This window comes from Cannabis sativa, chromosome 2 (genome assembly GCF_029168945.1).
Source record: "Cannabis sativa cultivar Pink pepper isolate KNU-18-1 chromosome 2, ASM2916894v1, whole genome shotgun sequence".
NCBI lineage: Eukaryota > Viridiplantae > Streptophyta > Magnoliopsida > Rosales > Cannabaceae > Cannabis > Cannabis sativa.
The window spans coordinates 57694804-57718965 of record NC_083602.1 but is presented as its reverse complement, the minus strand read 5'-3'; the positions used below and the strand labels follow the sequence as shown (position 1 = coordinate 57718965).

Below are 24162 nucleotides of genomic sequence, written 5' to 3'. Positions count from 1 at the left end.
ACCCGGAGAAGACGGTGGTTTCCTAAAATCACGTATATTAGTTTCTGTTTTCGGTAGGGACATAAACGGTATTTGCTACAATTAATGACCGAAGGTTATATTGCTAATTTTGTTACATTTTAGGTATATTACTAAAAATTGCCCTAAAAATTAATAACACATATAGTTTTATATAAAAATATTGTATAAAATACAATTTAATATAATACTATACATGTAACACCCTAACTAACATAGGCGTATTACGTGATTTTTAAACATGCTGTGCAGCTCGTTGCTAATCAACGAGGTTTATGGAAAACGTGATTAATTAAAATTTTTGCTTTTAATTAAACTTATAAAATAATATTACAAAAGACTCGGGATCCCGATTACAAAATCATTTACAAAAAGAGTTAACTGTTTATACAAAATAATTGTCGCCTAGCGACTAGTTACAAAATCAGCCTCGCTATCCCGATGATCGTACGCTCCAAGCCTAACCGCCCCGACATGTACAACCTTCATAAGCTCGCTCACGGTCCATCACCTTTAGCCTTGCCTTTACCTACACATAAACGTAGAACTGTGAGTCGACAGACTCAGCAAGAAAAGGATAATAATACTCATACATAAATCCCGGTCATGATCAGACGCCCATACCCCTGATCACAACCCTAACTGCCGTGTCCAACACGATACTGAGTCCCGCTACTGCCGTGTCCAACACGGTACTGAGCCACTACTGCCGTGTCCAACACGGTACTGAGTTCTGAACGTTCATAGGGACGGTACTATTGACACGTAACGGCTGATCGGTCGAGCCGGTCATACTCCGCCTGGTCATACTCCGGCTGTACCGACGTGTTACTATATCCGCACGATCGGTCGAACCGGTCATACTCCGGCAGTGGTCATACTCCGGCTCGTACCGACGGGATACGTCAATAGTACGGAATCACCAACCAAGTGTCGGCTGATCGGTCGAGCCGGTCATACTGCGTCGCTTGGTCATACTCCAGCCTGTACCGACATGACAGGGTTGGATGGTTCGAAGCCAACATACATAACTAATGTAATCTAACAGGCTTCCTACATGCACGCTAAACATGTAATCTACATATGCATACTGTTATACTAATCTTACCTGGATTCCGAATTCAGGTGTGCCGGTCAACTTGTTGGAACTTTAACTGCGCGGCGGATTACAGGCTCCTAAACCATAAAAATCACAACACTATAAGTGACACGCTAAATCACTTCCCGGGGACTTAAACTAGGAACTAAAAGTTTCCCTATCCATAAAAAGCATGGCAATACCCCCTAAAACATAAAAACGAGGAAAACTAGGGTCCCTGAATTTTCCCCAACCGGTAGACCGGTTGCCCAACCGGAATTCCGGTTCTGGGAAAATTCAGAACCCCATCCGGAATTCCAGATGCACAACCGGAATTCCGGTTCCTCGCAGGCAGCAAACTCAAAAATTCATAACTTGCTCAAATCAACCCCAAATCACACGAAACCTTCCAGACCTATTCCATATAACCCCTAGAACATTTCTAAGGCATCAAAACCACCCAGATTGCACATAATCAAAATTCACCATTAGAGCTCAAGCTTTGAGTTCTAAACTCAAACTTGAGCAAACCTAGCTAGCATGCAATCAAATCCATCTAAACTTACTTAAACAAGCATAACTAAGCCTCTGGAAACAACTAAAAACATCAACAATATCACAGCAACAGGTTCAATGCATTTCTCTCAAAAATCAAATGTTTTGCATAGAAAAACCATAACTTGCTCAACCTAAGAATCATGCTTCAAAAACAACTCAAATAACATCTAACAAACATGCTTTAACCTCTGAAAATATCCATAAAACACAGCAGCAATAACAACCAAAAATCATGCATGCATAACACTTAATTCATCAAAATTCAACAATTTTTTAAAGAAACCATGAAGAGGAGCTAACCTAGCTTGAAGAATGCTTAGATTGGAAGAGAAATTACTTGAAAATCAAAGCAAGAATCCAGCTCCTTGCACACACACACCCAGCCGAGAGAGAGAGGAAAAGAGAGAGAGTGTTTTGAATTTTCTAACTTTGTGATTTTTTTGTAAAATGAAAAATGTATAAAAGACACCTATATCATTTCATTTCAGCCAATTATTAATAAAATAAACATTTATTTTCCATTTAATAAACTCACTAAAAGACAAAATATCGTTGGGGCAAAAAGACCAATTTGCCCCTCCACACTAAAACCACATAATAATCACTAAAGAGGTATTTTTGGGAAATTCTAAATTCCCGGCCATTCCTGACATTCCCAATGTCTAATAAATCGCCCCAAACTACTAACATACTAAGTTTTGATTTCTACTGAGCCAAACACCGAGTTCCAAAATACCGGGCACCGAAAATACAAAATATGAAAACTACTGAATGACATAGCAATGCATTTCTGAATTCAATAAATAACAGTATAAATAAATTATTTAAATAGCTATAAATAATTTCATAATTATTCATAATTAACTGCTAATTTCCAAATTAAACTAAGCGGGCTTTACAACTATCCCCCCCTTAAAAGGATTTCGTCCCCGAAATCTAACCTGAATAACTCTGGATATTGAGCTCTCATATCTGACTCTAGCTCCCAGGTGGCTTCCTCCACCTTACTGTTTCTCCAGAGAACCTTGACCAATGCTATGGTCTTATTCCGAAGGACTTTATCCTTTCTATCTAGGATCTGCACTGGTTGTTCTTCATAAGTCATGTCTAGCTGCAGTTCTAGGCTCTCATAACTGAGTATATGAGAGGGATCTGAAACGTATTTTCTCAACATCGAGACATGGAATACGTTGTGAACTGCTGATAAAGCTGGAGGCAATGCTAACCAGTATGCCACTTGACCTATCTTCTCGAGAATCTCGAAAGGTCCTGTAAATTTAGGGCATAACTTGCCTCTTTTCCCGAAACGTTTAATCCCCTTCATCGGAGATACCCGTAAAAACACATGGTCCCCTACTTGGAACTCAACATCTCTGCGTTTCGGATCCGCGTAACTCTTCTGTCTGCTCTGTGAGGCAAGCATTCTAGCTTTTATCTTCTCTATTGCCTCATTGGTCCGCTGCACTGACTCTGGACCTAGGTATTTCCTCACCCCTGTCTCATCCCAGTGGATGGGAGATCTACATTTCCTACCGTATAACAGTTCATAGGGAGCCATCCCTATCATACTCTGGTAACTGTTGTTGTACGAAAATTCTATCAACGGTAGATACTTATTCCATGAGCCTTCAAAGTCCATAACACAGGCTCGCAACATGTCCTCCAATATCTGAATTGTCCTTTCGGACTGACCATCTGTCTGAGGATGGAATGCTGTACTGAATTACAGCTTGGTACCCATTGCTCGTTGCAAACTTTGCCAAAATTTGGAGGTGAACTTCAGATCCCTGTCCGAAACTATAGACTTCGGTACCCCGTGAAGTCTTACTATCTCTCTGACATACAACTCTGCCAACTGATCCACTGTAAATGTTGTTCTAACCGGCAGAAAATGAGCAGATTTCGTAAATCGATCCACCACTACCCAGATGGAATCATACAAACCCGTGGTCCTAGGTAACCCGACCACAAAATCCATCGTGATATCTTCCCATTTCCATTCTGGTAGGGTTAGAGGCTGCAACAACCCTGCTGGTCTCTGATGTTCAGCCTTAATCTGCTGACAAGTGAGGCATCTCGATACGAATTCTACCAAATTCTTCTTCATATCGCTCCACCAGAAGTACGGTTTAAGATCTTGGTACATCTTAGTGGTGCCGGGATGCAGAGAATACGGGGTAGAATGAGCCTCCTCAAAGATCTCATTCTTGAGTTCCACCCTATTCGGAACACAAACCCTAGCTTTATACAAAAGCATCTCGTTATCTGACACTGAAAAGTCCTTGGCTTGACCAGCCAACACCTCATCTCTGATCTTCACTAACTTTGGATCCGTCATCTGAGTGACTTTTATTCTTTCCAACAGGTCAGATTTCAGCGTTAAGTTGTGAAGCTGACTGTAACGCCCTAAATAATTAGGCACGCTACCCAAAATACTTATGAAACCCTAATCCCCTAACCGGGATTACTAATTAAAAACAGCGCAGAATTTAAACTTTTATATTAAACAGACTGAAAATAAACTTGTAATATATTTAAACTTTTTCAAACATAGTTGGGATCCCAAAAATATTTACAAAATTATTACAAGTTCTTTCTTACTAGCCGACCTAAGCGGCAAAACAGAATACAAAAGTCAACACTGTTAGACCCATAACCCGCTTGGTCTGAAGTGGCATGAACATGTACATTCTTCGCCCCCGCTCCCGAAACTCATGGGCCGATCGGCTAATGCCTTACCCTTTCCTGCACAGTAGAGCACCCGTGAGCCAAGCCCAGCAAGACAGTATAAATCATAACAAATATATTATGCTCATTCACATATGTCTGTATAGCACAGACCTGATCATTATTTCATCATGCCCATTTATGTCTACGTGGCGTAGACCTATGTGTTGCGCTCACACATCTAATTAAATCTACGTGACGTAGACCCACGTGTTACTCTCACACGTCTAAATACATTAAGGCCTTAGAAGCGGTTCATCTCGGTTATGAGTACCGAGTCCAACCTGATTATGCCTTGAGCACATAATCCTTAAATCTCATTTCAATTAACATGGCATGGCATTTATACACATATATCACTAGGGTAATAACCCTAGGCTATTAAACCGTTCCTATTAGGGTAATAACCCTAATCCCGGTTACTTAACATTCATGCATATCATTCTCAACATAAGCGCCACTGCGCATACTCTACGTGCTAATCACTGTCTTACCTGTTGTCCCGCAATAGTAGAGATTCCAAATCCCCGGGTGCTCCTGACCAGGTGCCGGTAATCCTAATCACACACAATCCGGGATTTTCACAAATAGGGTTAACCCCTGATTTCACATTCATAAAATAAATTCATGGCATTTCAAATACAGATAATCACATAGAGCTCGAAAAGAGCTTTTCAACGGTATAAAGAACGTCCCAAACGGAGTCCCGAATCAAAAGTTATGGCCAAAACAATATTGAAAAAAAAACAGAATTTCTCACTGCCAGATCCAGTCGCGACGACTGGGTTTAGACACCCCAAAACTCCATTTTTAAGGTCTTAAACATGCTAATTTTCCTTAACTTCGAACCTCAACCAAAACAGAGGATAAAAACACAAAATTCATGCATAAATCCACAACCAAAATCAGATTTAACCATATACAACTTTCAAGCTCCAAACTTGACCTAAAAATCATGCTCAAATCCACAACATTCAAGCTTTCAAGCTTGAGCTTAACTTCAGCCTACCCAAACAATTTCAGCAACAACTAATCACACATATTTTGAATTTAAGGTAAAGAGGAACTCTAAAATTCCATCTATAGCTCAAGTAATCACCACATCAAAGTTTCAAGCATAGACATACTCAAATTCATCAAAATTAGCTATAAATCCTCATACATGCATAACAAGCTTATCAAATTAATTCATGCTCATCTCAAAAGAATTTTCAGCAAGCAAATCAATTAAAACTCAGTAAAGAATCTACCTCACTTCCAATTCCAAGCCAATTCAAGAAATTCCAAGTTTCAAGCCCAAAATCCCAAGCTTTTCCTCAATTTCCAAGTTGCAAAAATTCAATATAGTAAGAGAGGGAGAGGGAGAGGGTGAGAGAAAAGAGAAACCAGAAATAAATTCATTTTCCCAAAAAAAAATCCAATTAATCCAATGTAAATCATTTATGGTCAAATGACCATTTTGCCCCTAAGGCTATAAAACCAACATATTCATTTTCAAGGGCATAAATGCCAAATCACACTCAAATATTGCCAAATAAATTCCAGATTATCACATGTCAAATAAAATGCCAAATAATCAATTCAATTTACATTTCGGGCCGAACCGGTTCGTCTGAAATTCCCAGTGTGACTATATCGTGCTAACCTGTCAGAACACACCTGAAAAGACAACACATGCATACTATATAATAATATAGTTCTATTAAGTACGTAATTAAATTAATCTCAACAATTTACCCTTCTCGGGTCATAATTACAAAAATGCCCCTGGCTCACCAACGGGGTCTTAACATGTTAAATTCATATAATTTCACATATGTTGAACTATATAATAATATAATTCCTCAATTAACTCATAATTATCTAGTTAGGGTTTTGCTAATCCATTTTTAATTCCGGGTATTACAATTACCCCCTCCTTATAGAAATTTCGTCCTGAAATTTACCTGAACAACTCCGGATATTTCTGCTGCATATCCGTCTCGAGTTCCCAGGTTGCCTCTTCTACTTTACTGTTCATCCACAGTACTTTCACCGGTCTGCTTGTCTTGCTTCTCAAGACTTTTTCTCTTCTATCAAGCATCTGCACTGGTTGTTCCTCGTATGATAAGTCCGGTTGAAGTTCCAATGCTTCATAACTCAGAACATGGGACGAGTCTGAGACATACTTCCGAAGCATTGAAACATGAAACACATTATGTACAAATTTTACCCATTGTGGGGGCATAGCCAACCTGTATGCTACTTGCCCTATCCTTTCTAGGATTTCAAAAGGTCCAATGAACCTTGGGCTAAGCTTTCCTTTCTTCCCAAAGCGTTTTATGCCTTTCATCGGAGATATTCGGAGAAATACCATATCCCCGACTTGAAAATCAATATCTCGACGCTTTGGATCGGCATAACTCTTTTGCCTACTCTGAGCCGCGAGCATTCGCGCTCTAATCTTATCAACTGCCTCACTTGTTTTCTGAACAGCTTCGGGACCCAAAAACTTTCTTTCACCCACTTCATCCCAGTGAATGGGCGATCTACATTTTCTTCCATACAAAAGTTCATAAGGAGCCATCCCGATTGTTGCCTGATAGCTGTTATTATAAGAAAACTCGATCAGGGGAAGGTACTTTACCCATGATCCCTCAAAGTCAAGCACACATGCCCGTAGCATGTCCTCTAAAATCTGAATGGTCCTCTCGGATTGTCCATCCGTCTGAGGATGAAAAGCTGTGCTGAACTTTAACTGAGTACCCATAGCTCGATGCAGACTTTCCCAGAATCTCGATGTAAATTTCGGATCTCTATCCGACACAATGGACTTGGGGACACCATGCAGACGCACAATTTCTCTAACATATAACTCAGCATACTGATCAATGGAGAAATTCGTCCGAACAGGTAAAAAGTGAGCAGACTTTGTAAACCTGTCCACTATGACCCACACAGAGTCAAATTGTCTCGTGGTTCTAGGCATACCTACCACGAAGTCCATAGCTATATCTTCCCATTTCCATTCTGGTATTTTCAGTGGTTGCAGCAACCCTGCAGGTCGCTGGTGTTTAGCTTTCACTTGCTGACATGTAAGGCACTTTGCAACATACTCAGCGATGTCATTCTTCATGCCTGGCCACCAAAACATGGCTTTCAGGTCTTGGTACATCTTTGTCGACCCTGGATGAACTGAATAAGGAGTCGTGTGAGACTCATCCATGATCTCTTTCTTGATGTTTTCATTCATAGGCACACAAACTTGACTTCCAAATTTCAACATTCCCGTTTCATCTACTGAGAAATCACTAGCCTTCCCAGCCAAAACCCTAGCTCGGGTTTTTATCAACTCTGAATCTTGCTTTTGTGCTTCTTTAATTCTCTCTAAAAGAGTGGATTGTAGGGTAATATTAGCCAATTGCCCCACAACCAACTCAATCTGAGCTCGAGTCATTTCATTTGCTAACTGTCGGGAGATTTGCTTCATAGTACTCAACTGACTCTGACCTTTACTACTCAAAGCGTCAGCAACCACATTGGCTTTACCAGGATGATAAAGGATCTCACAATCATAATCCTTCACCAATTCTAGCCAACGTCTTTGTCTCATATTCAAGTCCTTCTGGGTGAAGAAGTATTTCAGACTTTTATGATCAGTGTATATCTCACATTTCTCGCCATAAAGGTAATGCCGCCAAATCTTTAGCGCAAATACCACTGCTGCGAGTTCTAAATCGTGAGTAGGGTACCTCTGCTCGTACTCCTTTAACTGCCGAGAAGCATAAGCTATTACCCTCCCGGCTCGCATAAGCACACGGCGAGACCCTGTCTCGAGGCATCACAATATACCACAAACTTTTCCTTATCTGAAGGAAGAGTTAGTACAGGAGCGGTAATCAAGCGTTGCTTTAACTCCAGGAAACTTTTCTCACACCGATCAGTCCAAACAAACTTCTGGTTCTTTCGGGTCAGCTCCGTTAAGGGTACAACAATCTTTGAAAAACCCTCAACGAACCGACGATAATAACCAGCCAAACCCAGAAAACTTCTGACCTCTGTAGCTGACTTCGGTGCTGGCCAATCCCGAACAGCTTCAATTTTGGCCGGATCCACCATGATCCCATCTTTATCCACTATGTGCCCCAGAAATGAGACACGGGATAACCAGAATTCACACTTTTTGAACTTAGCATAAAGCTTGTGATCCCGTAATCTTTGCAAAACCGCTCTGAGATGCAACTCATGCTCTTCTTCTGTCTCAGAGTACACCAAAATGTCATCGATAAACACAATCACAAACCTATCCAGGTAATCCTTAAACACCCAATTCATCAAATCCATGAATGTCGCCGGGGCATTAGTGAGTCCAAAAGACATCACAAGAAATTCATAGTGTCCATACCGAGTACAAAACGCAGTTTTTGGGATATCTTCCTCTCGAATTCTCAGCTGATGATAGCCTGAACGAAGATCGATCTTGGAAAAGACCGTCTTCCCCTTCAGTTGATCAAACAGATCATCAATTCGAGGTAAAGGATACTTGTTCTTAATGGTAAGCTTGTTCAACTCCCGGTAGTCAATACACATTCGCAGGGTTCCGTCTTTCTTCTTCACAAACAAAACCGGAGCACCCCAAGGTGAGTAGCTCGGTCTAATGAATCCCAGATTCAATAATTCTTGCAACTGTATCTTCAATTCCTTCAACTCAGCTGGAGCCATTCGGTACGGTGCCTTAGACACTGGATCCACTCCCGGAGCCAGTTCAATAACAAATTCAATTTCCCGAACAGGTGGCAATCCCGACAAATCTTTTGGAAAGACATCAAGGAACTCACATACCAATCTCGTATGCTCAGGCCCTGATGTCACAGGTTGGCTAGTGTCCACTGTAGTAACTATGAACCCTAGACAACCTCTACCCATCAGGTCTTTAGCTTTCAACAACGATATTCTCGGTATGCGCGCCCCCTGAACTTTACCCACGAACACCGCTGGGTTAGCACTCTCGGGCTCAAACACCACCATCTTCCGTTTGCAGTCAATCATCGCTCCATATTTAGACAGAAAATCCATTCCCAGGATTATGTCAAAATCAGATAATTGCAGCTCAATTAGATTGGCGGTCAACTCACAACCGTCAATCCAAAAAGACAAAGACCGAATCCACCTTGTTGATATTATCAGGTCTCCTGAGGGTAACAGGGTTCCAAACCCCGAAACATAAATATCACATGGCTTATGTAAACTTTCTATCACTCTACTCGATACATATGAATGAGTAGCTCCCGAATCAATTAACACAGTATAAGCACAACCATTAATAGATAACTGACCTGTCACAACTGACGGACTAGCATCAGCATCTGCCTGAGTTATAGTGAAAAGTCGCCCCGGGTTCTGAGCAACATTCTTCTTAGGCTCTTCTCTCTTGGCTTGGGGACAGTCTCTGATAAAGTGGCCCACCATGCCACACTGGAAACATGCCTTGGCTCGGCACTCACCAGGATGATGCTTCTTGCATTTAGAACATTCTGGATATGATCGGAATGAGGACCCGCGACCCTGACGGCCACCTCTGTTTCCCCGAAACTTTCTATTTCCCCCTGAAGCTCCGGAAGCCTCAGCCTTCCGTTTGTGCTCAGGGTTGCCACTGTCGGTCCCATCGACATTACCACCGGCGGGGAGGGTTTGATGCCATGGCGGCATCCTTTGCAGCCTGCTCCTTCATTACTTGCTGCTCGGCCTCCTCAGCAATTAAGGCCAAGTCTACCACTCTCTTATACAGAGTGTCATGTGATGTGGTAATCTTCAAGTCCCGACTAATTGTAGCATTTAGTCCTCAAACATATTTCTGCTTTCTGGTAAAATCTGTAGGCACCAGATCACCAGCAAATTTAGATAACCGATCGAATTCCAGAGTATATTCGGCCACAGACATTTTCCCCTGAGTCAACTTCACAAAATCTTCTTGGTGTGAAGTCCTCACTGCAATGTTATAAAACTTTTCTTCAAAAAGTTTCTTGAACTCTTCCCATGTCATGACACTGACATCTCGAGTCTGATTCACTATATCCCACCATACGCGGGCATGATCTTGAAACATAAAGGCCGCACAATTCACCCTCTCAGTTCCCGTCACCCCCATATTATCGAGGATACGGGTAACAGTGCTCATCCATTGATCGGCCTTAATAATATCAATGCCTCCCAGAAAAGCCGGAGGTTGTAGCTTCACAAACCGCTCGAACACAGAGTCTCGGTGCGGCATAATATACCCTTGGTTACCCACCACTGGCACAGGAGCTGGTGGTAACCCTTGACTAGCTGGGACAGCTTGTTGCCTCAAACGTTGCAACTCTTCTTCTTGACGAAGTATGACACTCCGCATTTCATGAAACATCTGCTGCCAGTCAGCAGGAGGATTAGCGTTAACAGCCTCCACATTATCCCCCGAATTTTGCGGAGGTGGAGGCGGTGCTGGTGGATCGGTTCGGGTAACCCCGAGCTCTACTTGCTCGCCCTGTGGTCTGGATGATTGCGGAGGGTCCATTACTAGTACCCCTGAAATCAACAACCCCAACGAGTTAAGCACCGATACCACACTTACGCACTTATTGCCTTAAACCCTAACTCATCTATTTACCTCATTCATATACACATAATAATTAACATTTATAACATGGCATCACATAACACATACATACTATAGATGCTTGCATACTTCCTAAAATGGAAAGCGGTAAACAGATGATCACACATACAGTCAAGTATTTACTCTCAATACTTACTGCACCATGAGTCGAGCTTATCTCTGACGACGAGTGTACATGTTTGGCCGGTCTACATGAAGTTTAAAAACCTTGGCGCTCTGATACCAAATTGTAACGCCCTAAATAATTAGGCACGCTACCCAAAATACTTATGAAACCCTAATCCCCTAACCGGGATTACTAATTAAAAACAGCGCAGAATTTAAACTTTTATATTAAACAGACTGAAAATAAACTTGTAATATATTTAAACTTTTTCAAACATAGTTGGGATCCCAAAAATATTTACAAAATTATTACAAGTTCTTTCTTACTAGCCGACCTAAGCGGCAAAACAGAATACAAAAGTCAACACTGTTAGACCCATAACCCGCTTGGTCTGAAGTGGCATGAACATGTACATTCTTCGCCCTGCTCCTGAAACTCATGGCTGATCAGCTAATGCCTTACCCTTTCCTGCACAGTAGAGCACCCGCGAGCCAAGCCCAGCAAGACAGTATAAATCATAACAAATATATTATGCTCATTCACATATGTCTGTATAGCACAGACCTGATCATTATTTCATCATGCCCATTTATGTCTACGTGGCGTAGACCTATGTGTTGCGCTCACACATCTAATTAAATCTACGTGACGTAGACCCACGTGTTACTCTCACACGTCTAAATACATTAAGGCCTTAGAAGCGGTTCATCTCGGTTATGAGTACCGAGTCCAACCTGATTATGCCTTGAGCACATAATCCTTAAATCTCATTTCAATTAACATGGCATGGCATTTATACACATATATCACTAGGGTAATAACCCTAGGCTATTAAACCGTTCCTATTAAGGTAATAACCCTAATCCCGGTTACTTAACATTCATGCATATCATTCTCAACATAAGCGCCACTGCGCATACTCTACGTGCTAATCACTGTCTTACCTGTTGTCCCGCAATAGTAGAGATTCCAAATCCCCGGGTGCTCCTGACCAGGTGCCGGTAATCCTAATCACACACAATCCGGGATTTTCACAAATAGGGTTAACCCCTGATTTCACATTCATAAAATAAATTCATGGCATTTCAAATACAGATAATCACATAGAGCTCGAAAAGAGCTTTCCAACGATATAAAGAACGTCCCAAACAGAGTCCCGAATCAAAAGTTATGGCCAAAACAAAATTGAGAAAAACAGAATTTCTCACTGCCAGATCCAGTCGCGACGGCCGAAAATCCCGTCGCGACGACTGGGTTTAGACACCCCAAAACTCCATTTTTAAGGTCTTAAACATGCTAATTTTCCATAACTTCGAACCTCAACCAAAACAGAGGATAAAAACACAAAATTCATGCATAAATCCACAACCAAAATCAGATTTAACCATATACAACTTTCAAGCTCCAAACTTGACCTAAAAATCATGCTCAAATCCACAACATTCAAGCTTTCAAGCTTGAGCTTAACTTCAGCCTACCCAAACAATTTCAGCAACAACTAATCACACATATTTTGAATTTAAGGTAAAGAGGAACTCTAAAATCCCATCTATAGCTCAAGTAATCACCACATCAAAGTTTCAAGCATAGACATACTCAAATTCATCAAAATTAGCTATAAATCCTCATACATGCATAACAAGCTTATCAAATTAATTCATGCTCATCTCAAAAGAATTTTCAGCAAGCAAATCAATTAAAACTCAGTAAAGAATCTACCTCACTTCCAATTCCAAGCCAATTCAAGAAATTCCAAGTTTCAAGCCCAAAATCCCAAGCTTTTCCTCAATTTCCAAGTTGCAAAAATTCAATATAGTAAGAGAGGGAGAGGGAGAGGGTGAGAGAAAAGAGAAACTAGAAATAAATTCATTTTCCCAAAAAAAAAATCCAATTAATCCAATGTAAATCATTTATGGTCAAATGACCATTTTGCCCCTAAGGCTATAAAACCAACATATTCATTTTCAAGGGCATAAATGCCAAATCACACTCAAATATTGCCAAATAAATTCCAGATTATCACATGTCAAATAAAATGCCAAATAATCAATTCAATTTACATTTCGGGCCCGAACCCGGTTCGGCCCGAAATTCCCGGGTGTGACTATACCGTGCTAACCTGTCAGAACACACCCGAAAAGATAACACATGCATACTATATAATAATATAGTTCTATTAAGTACGTAATTAAATTAATCTCAACAATTTACCCTTCTCGGGTCATAATTACAAAAATGCCCCTGGCTCACCAACGGGGTCTTAACATGTTAAATTCATATAATTTCACATATGTTGAACTATATAATAATATAATTCCTCAATTAACTCATAATTATCTAGTTAGGGTTTTGCTAATCCATTTTTAATTCCGGGTATTACACTGACCTACCACAAACTCAATGCTGGATCTAACCATATCCTCTGCTAGCTGAGGTGAGATCTGAACCATACTAGCTACTTGCCCGGGACCCTTTCTGCTCAGGGCATCAGCCACTACATTGGCCTTTCCGGGGTGATAGAGGATCTCACAATTGTAATCTTTCACTAATTCCAACCAACGCCTTTGTCTCATATTCATATCTTTCTGAGTAAGGAAATACTTGAGACTTTTATGGTCAGTAGAGATTTCACACTTTTCTCCATAAAGGTAATGCCGCCAAATCTTCAATGCAAAAACCACTGCGGCCAACTCTAGATCATGAGTCGGGTATCGCTGTTCATAATCCTTTAACTGACGGGAGGCATAAGCGATGACCCGATCGGCTTGCATCAACACACACCCCAGACCTTGTCTGGATGCATCGTAATAAACTACAAACTTTTCATCGTCTGAAGGCAAAGCTAGCACTGGAGCGGTAATCAACCTCTGTTTCAGCTCCTGAAAACTAGCTTCGCATTTGTCTGACCAGACAAATCGCTGATTCTTCTTTGTAAGCTCGGTTAGGGGCATTGAAATTTTAGAGAACCCTTCGACGAACCTACGGTAGTACCCAGCTAAACCCAAGAAGCTTCTGATCTCTGTCACTGTCTTCGGTCTCGGCCAATCCCTGACGGATTCGATCTTCCCGGGATCCACCTTGATCCCATCTTTGCTCACAATGTGCCCTAAGAAGGACACCTCAGATAGCCAGAACTCACATTTCTTGAACTTGGCATAAAGCTTATGTTCCCGAAGCCGTTGCAGTACCATTTGAAGATGTTCTTCATGCTCCTCTTCTGATTGAGAGTACACGAGGATGTCGTCGATAAACACAATCACACAGATATCGAGGAAATCCTTGAATACTCTATTCATCAAGTCCATGAATGCTGCAGGAGCATTGGTTAGTCCGAACGACATAACTAGAAATTCGTAATGTCCATACCTAGTGCGGAAAGCCGTCTTCGGAATGTCCTCCTCTCGGATTCTCAACTGATGATAACCCGAACGGAGATCAATCTTAGAAAAGACCGTCTTCCGCTGAAGTTGATCGAACAAATCATCGATCCTAGGTAATGGATATTTATTCTTCACCGTCAGCTTGTTCAATTCTTTGTAGTCGATGCACATCCTCATAGATCCATCCTTCTTCTTGACGAATAAAACCGGGGCTCCCCAGGGTGACACACTGGGCCGAATGAACCCTATGTCAAGCAACCCTTGGAGCTGAATCTTTAATTCCTTAAGTTCAGCTGGAGCCATTCTATACGGGGCTTTGGAAACCGGTTCCACCCCTGGTGCCAAATCTATCACGAAGTCAATCTCCCGCTGCGGTGGTAACCCTGGAAGTTCTTCGGGAAAAACATCAAAAAATTCCCGAACCACTTTGATGTCCTCTGGCTGAATGGTATCTGGCCGAGTGGTGTCGACCACCACGGCCAGAAACCCTAAACAACCGCCATGCAATAAATCTCTAACTAACATGGCCGAAATCACCGGGATCCGAGATCCCTGAACTGAACCAACAAACACAAATGGTTCTTCACTTTCCGGTTGGAAGATCACCATCTTCCTTTTATAATCAATGCTCGCCGAATATTTAGATAGGAAATCCATTCCTAAAATAATGTCAAACTCAACTAGACTCATCTCTATCAAGTCAGCACTTAACTCTCTACCATCTATCCTGATCGGCATAGACCTAATCCATCTGTTGGAGATAACCAACTCTCCGCCAGGTAATAGGGTTCCAAACCCTGATTCATATCTATCATACGGTCTATCCAATTTACTAAAGACTCTGGCCGCCACATAAGAATGTGTAGCCCCAGAATCAAACAGCACTGAATATAGCGAGTTATTAATAGAAAGCTGACCTGTGACAACTGATGGGCTGGCATCTGCATCAGCCTGAGTGATGGCGAACACCCTGGCTGGAGTGGGTATCGCCGGAGCTCTCGGTGCCTCTGATCGGAGCTGGGGACAGTCCCTCTTAAAGTGTCCGGGCATGCCACAGTGAAAGCATCCCTGACCTTTGCACTCACCCCGATGGTGCCTTTTGCAGATAGGGCACTCGTGATAGGAGAATCGGGTCTCAGTACCACCAGGACGACTCCTGCGTTCGGTTCCCCCGGAACCTCTTGTTCTGACTCGAGCCACCGGAAGCAGTGGGTACTCTCTTCCTCTGATCAATGGCCGAACCACTACTCCCCCTGCTAAAGCCTGATGCAGGAGGGGTAGGAGCCCCGCCACTCGCCGGAGTACTAGCTGACTCCGACATACACCCAACTGCGCCCTCAGCTCGCAGTGCCTTCTCCACCATCTAAGCATAGGTGGTGTTGTCGTCCGTGGTGATCATCAAGTCGTGTTTAATCTTCGCATTCAACCCATCCAGGTACTTCTCTTTCTTGCTGAAGTCGGTCGGCACAATTCCCGAGGCCAACCTCGCCAACCGATCAAACTGAGTAGTATACTCAGTGACGCTCATATTCTCACGCTGGGTCAGGTGAGCGAACTCTTTCCTCTTGGCGCTTCTGACCGCCTCATTGTAGTACTTCGCGTTGAAGAGTTCCTGGAACCTTTCCCAGGTCATGGTGGTGACGTCATGGATCTGAGACACCATGTCCCACCAGACCAGAGCGTCCTCCTGGAACTGGAAAGTGGCACACACCACTCTGTCATTACCGGTGACACCCATGAAGTTCAGGATCTTGGTAATCACCGTCAGCCATTGCTCGGCTTTCATTACGTCTGGACCTCCCAAGAAAACTGGAGGTGCTTGCTTCCGGAACCGCTCATACAAAGGTTCCAATCTATTGGCCGACACCACTAACTCGGCCTGCGCAGCAGGGGCAGGTGCAACTGGAACTACTGGCACCGGAACTGCAGGAGCACCCGGCTGTCTCAACCTCTGAATCTCGAGGTCTTGCTCTTCTATCCGGGCTTGCATTTTCGCAAACCGTACCTCCCAATTCTGGGCTCCCTGATCGGCTGGGGGAGCCTGGGCAGCCTGTGGCGGGTTCTCATCACCCCGACCACGAGCCCTGCCTCGGGGACCTCTACCTCGGCCCCTAACAGGTGGGGGAAACTGAGCTCCTTGACCTTGATCTGACCCGACTGAGATGCCCTGACTCCTAATATTTCGTCTAGCGTCCATCTAGTCTGAACAGCCTCGAAACCCCGAGTTGGCACTTCAGGTCACGATCATCAAGAGCTTACTAATGCCGCTTAATTTGGAAATTAAAAACGAAACATGCGCCTATTCTACTATCAGGCTACTAACATGCTTCCTAACATGCTTTTCTTTTTCATAAATAAATCAATAAACTACTAAAGCAATAAAGGCTTACTAAACCGTGAAACGAGCTAACTGCTGATGATGATTGTACATGTCGTGACGATCTTCGGAAGACAACCTGGCGGCTTTGATACCAAATTGTAACACCCTAACCACCATAGGCGTATTACGTGATTTTTAAACATGCTGTGCAGCTCGTTGCTAATCAACGAGGTTTATGGAAAACGTGATTAATTAAAATTTTTGCTTTTAATTAAACTTATAAAATAATATTACAAAAGACTCGGGATCCCGATTACAAAATCATTTACAAAAAGAGTTAACTGTTTATACAAAATAATTGTCGCCTAGCGACTAGTTACAAAATCAGCCTCGCTGTCCCGATGATCGTACGCTCCAGGCCTAACCGCCCCGACATATACAACCTTCATAAGCTCGCTCACGGTCCATCAGCTTTAGCCTTGCCTTTACCTACACATAAACGTAGAACTGTGAGTCGACAGACTCAGCAAGAAAAGCATAATAATACTCATACATAAATCCCGGTCATGATCAGACGCCCATACCCCTGATCACAACCCTAACTGCCGTGTCCAACACGATACTGAGTCCCGCTACTGCCGTGTCCAACACGGTACTGAGCCACTACTGCCGTGTCCAACACGGTGCGAGTTACGAACGTTCATAGGGATGGTACTATTGACACGTAACGGCTGATCGGTCGAGCCGGTCATACTCCGCCGCCGGGTCATACTCCAGCCTGTACCGACGTGTTACTATATCCGCCTGATCGGTCGAACCGGTCATACTCTGGCTGCTGGTCATACTCCAGCCTGTACCGACGGGATACGTCAATAGTACGGAACCACCAACCAAGTGTCAGCCTGATCGGTCGAACCGGTCATACTCATTCTTGGTCATACTCCAACCTGTACCGACGTGACAGGGTTGGATGGTTCGAAGCCAACATACATAACTAATGTAATCTAACAGGCTTCCTACATGCACGCTAAACATGTAATCTACATATGCATACTGTTATACTAATCTTACCTGGATTCCGAATTTAGGTGTGCCGGTCAACCTGACTGGAACTTTAACTGTGCGGCGGATTACAGGCTCCTAAACTATAAAAATCACAACACTATAAGTGACACGCTAAATCACTTCCCGGGGACTTAAACTAGGAACTAAGAGTTTCCCTATCGATAAAAAGCATGGCAATACCCCCTAAAACATAAAAACGAGGAAAACTAGGGTCCCTGAATTTTCCCCAACCGGTAGACCGGTTGCCCAACCGGAATTCCGGTTTTGGGAAAATTCAGAACCCCATCCGGAATTCCGGATGCACAACCGGAATTCCGGTTCCTCGCAGGCAGCAAACTCAAAAATTCATAACTTGCTCAAATCAACCCCAAATAAAACGAAACCTTCCAGACCTATTCCATATAACCCCTAGAACATTTCTAAGGCATCAAAACCACCCAGATTGCACATAATCAAAATTCACCATTAGAGGTCAAGCTTTGAGTTCTAAACTCAAACTTGAGCAAACCTAGCTAGCATGCAATCAAATCCATCTAAACTTACTTAAACAAGCATAACTAAGCCTCTGGAAACAACTAAAAACATCAACAATATCACAGCAACAGATTCAATGCATTTCTCTCAAAAATCAAATGTTTTGCATAGAAAAACCATAGCTTGCTCAACCTAAGAATCATGCTTCAAAAACAACTCAAATAACATCTAACAAACATGCTTTAACCTCTGAAAATATCCATAAAACACAGCAGCAATAACAACCAAAAATCATGCATGCATAACACTTAATTCATCAAAATTCAACAATTTTTTAAAGAAACCATGAAGAGGAGCTAACCTAGCTTGAAGAATGCTTAGATTGGAAGAGAAATTGCTTGAAAATCAAAGCAAGAATCCAGCTCCTTGCACACACACACCTAGCCAAGAGAGAGAGGAAAAGAGAGAGTGTTTTGAATTTTCTAACTTTGTGATTTTTTTGTAAAATGAAAAATGAATAAAAGACACCTATATCATTTCATTTCAGCCAATTATTAATAAAATAAACATTTATTTTTCATTTAATAAACTCACTAAAAGACAAAACATTATTGGGGCAAAAAGACCAATTTGCCCCTCCACACTAAAACCACATAGTAATCACTAAAGGGGTATTTTTGGGAAATTCTAAATTCCTGGCCATTCCCGACATTCCCAATGTCTAATAAATCGCCCCAAACTACTAACATACTAAGTTGTGATTTCTACTGAGCCAAATACCGAGTTCCAAAATACCGGGCACCGGAAATGCAAAATATAAAAACTACTGAATGACATAGCAATGCATTTCTGAATTCAATAAATAAGAGTATAAATAAATTATTTAAATAACTATAAATAATTTCATAATTAATTATAATTAACTGCTAAGTTCTAAATTAAATTAAGCGGGCTTTACAATACAATACTATACGATATAATACGGTGTACGAAACGAACACATGTTAATTTTTTGCTTTATTTTTAATTGATTGGTCATCCACATCTTGAAATTGGTGATTGTTTAGTTGAGGAAAATAAATTAAGAACAGTTGATAAATATATTGAAACGAATTTACATCTGAGCATTTATCGCTGCATTGTTGCCTTTGAGGTTGGGTTGGTCTAGTTTGTAGGCTGATTTAGCTCTTGATTAACAGTACTTGCCAATCTACTTAATTATACCTATGCAGCTATGCTACAGTTTGTCTGCCAAACTTCTTTAATGTTGGTAAAAAGTTTCCTTTGACCATAATTTTAAATTTATAATTTAACTCACAAGTGGGTAAATTAAGATTAATGCTAAAAAAGCAAGAGTCGTTAATATTATTTTTTAGTGTTATATTATTATTGATATAATTAAGTATAGATATAGTTAATTAATTGCAAGGTATTACCTTTAATCGCTGAATAACAATGTTATTAAATTAATGGACAAAGACAACCGTTGTAAATTAATGACCATATTTGCTCATTCTAATTTTGTTCAAAGGGGAATGTACTCAAAATTTTAATAGCTAGTTTCTGACTTTGTTAGTAGTGTATATAGACAGATCTACCTGTGCCAGAGAGAAATGGCTCTTTCTTCTACAACAGCCGGAGAGAGTGCCTTAAAAAAATTAAGTTTAGCACATAATTCAACTTAGTCAACTGTATATACATCATGCTGGCAATTGTAGGATCAAATTTACACAATTCCCACCACGAATTGATATGCATATAATATTTTAGAGCATACCCAGAAACTTCCGCATATGCAAGCAAGCAATCATAAATTTATATATAGAATAAGTTTACCAAAGAGTATCCCATATTCCCATGTGCCCATAGAATTATATAGAACTTGATTAATGCAGATATAAGTTAATTAAACTGAGTACAAATTAGCCATAATATAAAGACAAAGAGTATAAGATCAATAGAAGTATGAGTTCTCGAAGAAAATATACTACAATCACATAACGTACATGGTTTCAGTTACAAGTGGCAATGAGAGAATGGAGACTATAAATTAAAACGCAAACTAATTGTAGAAAAAATTAGAGTTATTTGCAGCAAAACCTTCTTAAATGGTCAGGTTTTAGCAACTAACTCTCAATTTTAAAATTTTTGCGGTAAAAATCTCTAAAATTAAGTTCTGTTAGCAGTTAGCCCTTTCCGTCTATTTTTGGCTGTTAACTGCCATGGTGGAATGTCCACGTGTACACAGTGTACAGGTGGCATAATTTTATTGGTCCATGTAAATAAATATTTAAAAAAAAATAATTATTTTAAAAATAAAAAATAAAAAAAATTATTTTTCTTTAAAAATTAAAAAATTTAAAATTAAAAAAAAACAATTTTAAGAAAAAAAAAATTAAAAAAAAAAAACAAAACTCCCAAACTCCCTCACGCCCTTCTTCTTCTTCTTCTATCTTTTTCTGTCCTAAAAAAAATCCTAACCTAATTGGGCTCTCTGCAACTCCCAATGGCAGCAGCAACTAACTTGCCAAACTCATCTCCTCTCTCCTCCTCCTTCACTTCCCTTCTCAGGGTACCCTCCTCTTCCTCTGTCCCTCCTCCGCCGCCCTCAAATCCCAAATCCTCCACCACCACAACCTCCATAATCGAATCTCCCAAATCTATCCCGCTCACCAACACCTCTCTCTCTACTCCTCCGTCTCCGTCTTCTTCATCACCCCTCGGATTCTCATTGTCGGCCTCCTCAACTCCAAAATCCCCACCTCTCCGAGACCTCCACCGAGGCTTTCATCGTCAGAATCCCCACATCTGCCATCACCGGGCTTTTTCTAAAGCCCCACTCGATGCACCTTTGGCCTCGGTTCCAGTTGGATAAGGAGGCTCCTGAAGTGGTTGATATTAGGGTTCCGATTTTGGAGGTTATGGATGGGTGTTTGAACGAGATGAGGAAGACGAAGTGGTGGTGGCGATTGAGAAGGAGAAGAAGAGTGGGAATGGGGCGGCTTGACAAAGAGAGAACGAGAAGAAGAGTGGGAATGGGTTAGGGTTATTAGGGTTTTTTTTTTTAATTTTATTTTTTAAAAAATTATTTTTTTAATTTTGAATTTTTTAATTTTTAAAGAAAAATATTTTTTTTATTTTTAATTTTTAAAATAATTAATTATTTATTTTTTAAAATATTTATTTACGTGGACCAATAAAATTGTGCCACGTGTACACTGTGTACACGTGGACATTCCACCATGGCAGTTAACAGCCAAAAATGGACGGAAAGAGCTAACTGCTAACAGAACTTGAGTTTAGGGAGTTTTACCGCAAAAATTTTAGAATTGGGGGTTAGTTGCAAAAATCTGACCACTTAAAGAGGTTTTGCCGCAAATAATTCAAAAAATTATGAGCAAAAGAGAGAAATTTATTACAGCCTATCACCTCAAAAATTGGTTTTTTTTTTACTTTACTACAAATATTGCATCAGGAAATTGTCTCTAATGACGCCTTCAGAATTTCATCAACACTGTTCATACAGTATGGGCCTAATTAAATAATGAAAAAAGCATTAATTATATTAATGCCATGCGCTATGCAGTACTACAGGATGCCCTATATATCTATTCTATACATATATGCATGGTGAAAGTGTGGTTAAAACGGGTGAAACGTATCTCAAAGTTTTGGTTGACACAACACTCAAAAGACAAGATGAGTAAAAGAAGGAGACACTCAAGTAGAGGTCAAGGAATTAATATATATGCATATTATTTTATTGATCATTATAACATCTATTACTATTACGATTCACGAACAAGTAAATATATATATGACAAACTCTCACCCCATTAATACATAGTTTTTACTATCATTTTTCAATAAAACAAATGTGTGGGTTGATGGATGGAGCTCCACATTCTCCCACACCATTACATTAATATTTAAAAAAAGTCAAAAAGATTTCTATCGTCATTCTCAAGGGATAATCTTATCATCTCTCATGGACTTTAACCAATACAAGATTGAATCCAAAGTTTTATATCTCAAACTAAAACCAAAACGATCAACCTTATCTCTTGTTCCCAACATTTTAAATGGGCAACGAAACAAAGTATCCAAGAATTCCCAATTGGCCAAATCCTCCATCTTCGTTTCAACAAGTCCTTCCTTCTCAACAATCTCTTCCCAAACTTTCCCTTTATCAACCATGGCTTTGGAATAATAAAACTCCTCAGAGAACAATAACATGTCATCTTTTGGTAGTACTACTTCAGCTCCAAACTGTTCCTCCAAACTTGGCCAAATCTCTTTCCATGTAAAAGCAAGACCATTTATACAATTAAAAGCTTGCCCATTAGTGGAATCATATACATCTTCATTGGTGGCAGCCCAAATATGTTGCTCACTTACAAGCCTAGCATCCGACCCATCAAGAACGAACTCTTCCCAACACTTTTTTGTCCCACCAAACAAAAAGGGTAATTTCAAATGCCTACAAATAGTTCCATAAACCCCTAAACAACCCATAACATTGTAAAAACTCCTAGTAGAAATACCTGTTATCAAGCCAGGCCTATGAATGGCCCAAGCCACTCTGTTTCTTAGCCTCTCCTTGAGTAAATCCTCAAGATCATAGTAAAAATTGCCGTTCTCAGACCTCATCCTGGGGCTTTCCTCACTGTAAAATCTAACTCCATACTCCTCATCCTCATCATGGAAAGGTCCTTGAAAAGATATATAATGCTTTAACCCTGTTTGTAGAGAAAAGTGCCTCAAAAATTTGGCCTTGGGAAGAAGAGCATTGAGGGCATTGACCATCATGGCTTTGTTCTGCTCGCAGCTTTCTCGGCTGTCGTATCGGTATTGGCTAGCCCAAGTGACCCAAAAAATGTGAGTCACGTCGCTTAGCAAGGACAGCCTTTGGTGGGCTTCAAAAGGGTTCTCTAGATCACATTGGATGAAGTGAAAGTTGGGTTGGTTTAATGTGGGATTGATATGGCAAGGATTCCGGGCAATCCCATAAACCTTTTTCCATTCAGATTTTGATGCTGTGAGCCTTCTTGCCAATTCCCTCCCCACAACCCCGGTGACCCCAAAGATGGCTGCCACATGCCCATTATTGTTGTTGGACATTAATGGTTCATATTGGAACTCTCTCATTGCCATTATTACAAAAATGTAGTGTTGATGAGATTTTCTTTCCTCTCTGGTGTGAGCTTTCACCTTTCTTCACAAATGGGCTTATTAATATACACACACACAACTAAATGTTAAAATAATGTCGAAGGTTCTGGTCCTGGAGGCTCTAGCCCTTATTTAATGATATTATGTGTCAAGTTATTTTAATCAATTTTTATTTGATAATAGTCTCACTTAACTAAACATGTATATCAAATTTATTTGTAATTTATGTGCACATATGGTATCTTCATTCTTATTAAATACTAGTAAAATTATACGTGCTCTACACGTGATTATACTTACAAAATTAAAAATATATATATAAAAAATAATATATATATTTTTTTTTTTGATAAATTAGCAAATTTTATTATTAATCCACAATACTTTGTACAATTATTTACAATAGCTTACAATGAAGAGCATCTTTGAATCAAAGATCTCATGTACAATATCATCTTTTTCTCATGTACAATGTTTTACACTATTCTCATGTACAATATCATCCTTTTCCCCACATTTTTTTTTACAAAGAATGATACCAATCTCTATCTTGTTAATCAATCTTTTGTGGCCAAAACAATTCTATTCTATGTTTTACACTATTTTTGACTCTTTGTACAATTGTCTCTT

At 40.6% G+C, this 24162-nt stretch overlaps 1 protein-coding gene and 1 long non-coding RNA gene across 2 annotated transcripts; both read right to left on the bottom strand.

The window, feature by feature from the left end:
* Window positions 1-11358: 11358 nt before the first annotated feature.
* Window positions 11359-12173, bottom strand: LOC133034005 (uncharacterized). Its single transcript, XR_009685984.1, has 2 exons — window positions 12066-12173; window positions 11359-11589 (listed from the first exon to the last, which is right to left on the bottom strand). It is a non-coding gene; the product is annotated as an uncharacterized LOC133034005 (long non-coding RNA).
* Window positions 12174-22046: 9873 nt separating this feature from the next.
* Window positions 22047-23555, bottom strand: LOC115718884 (3-oxo-Delta(4,5)-steroid 5-beta-reductase). Its single transcript, XM_030647690.2, has one exon. It carries the CDS (start codon window positions 23512-23514, stop codon window positions 22324-22326), a length of 1191 nt encoding a protein of 396 aa, XP_030503550.2. The 5' UTR covers window positions 23515-23555; the 3' UTR covers window positions 22047-22323.
* Window positions 23556-24162: the final 607 nt, after the last annotated feature.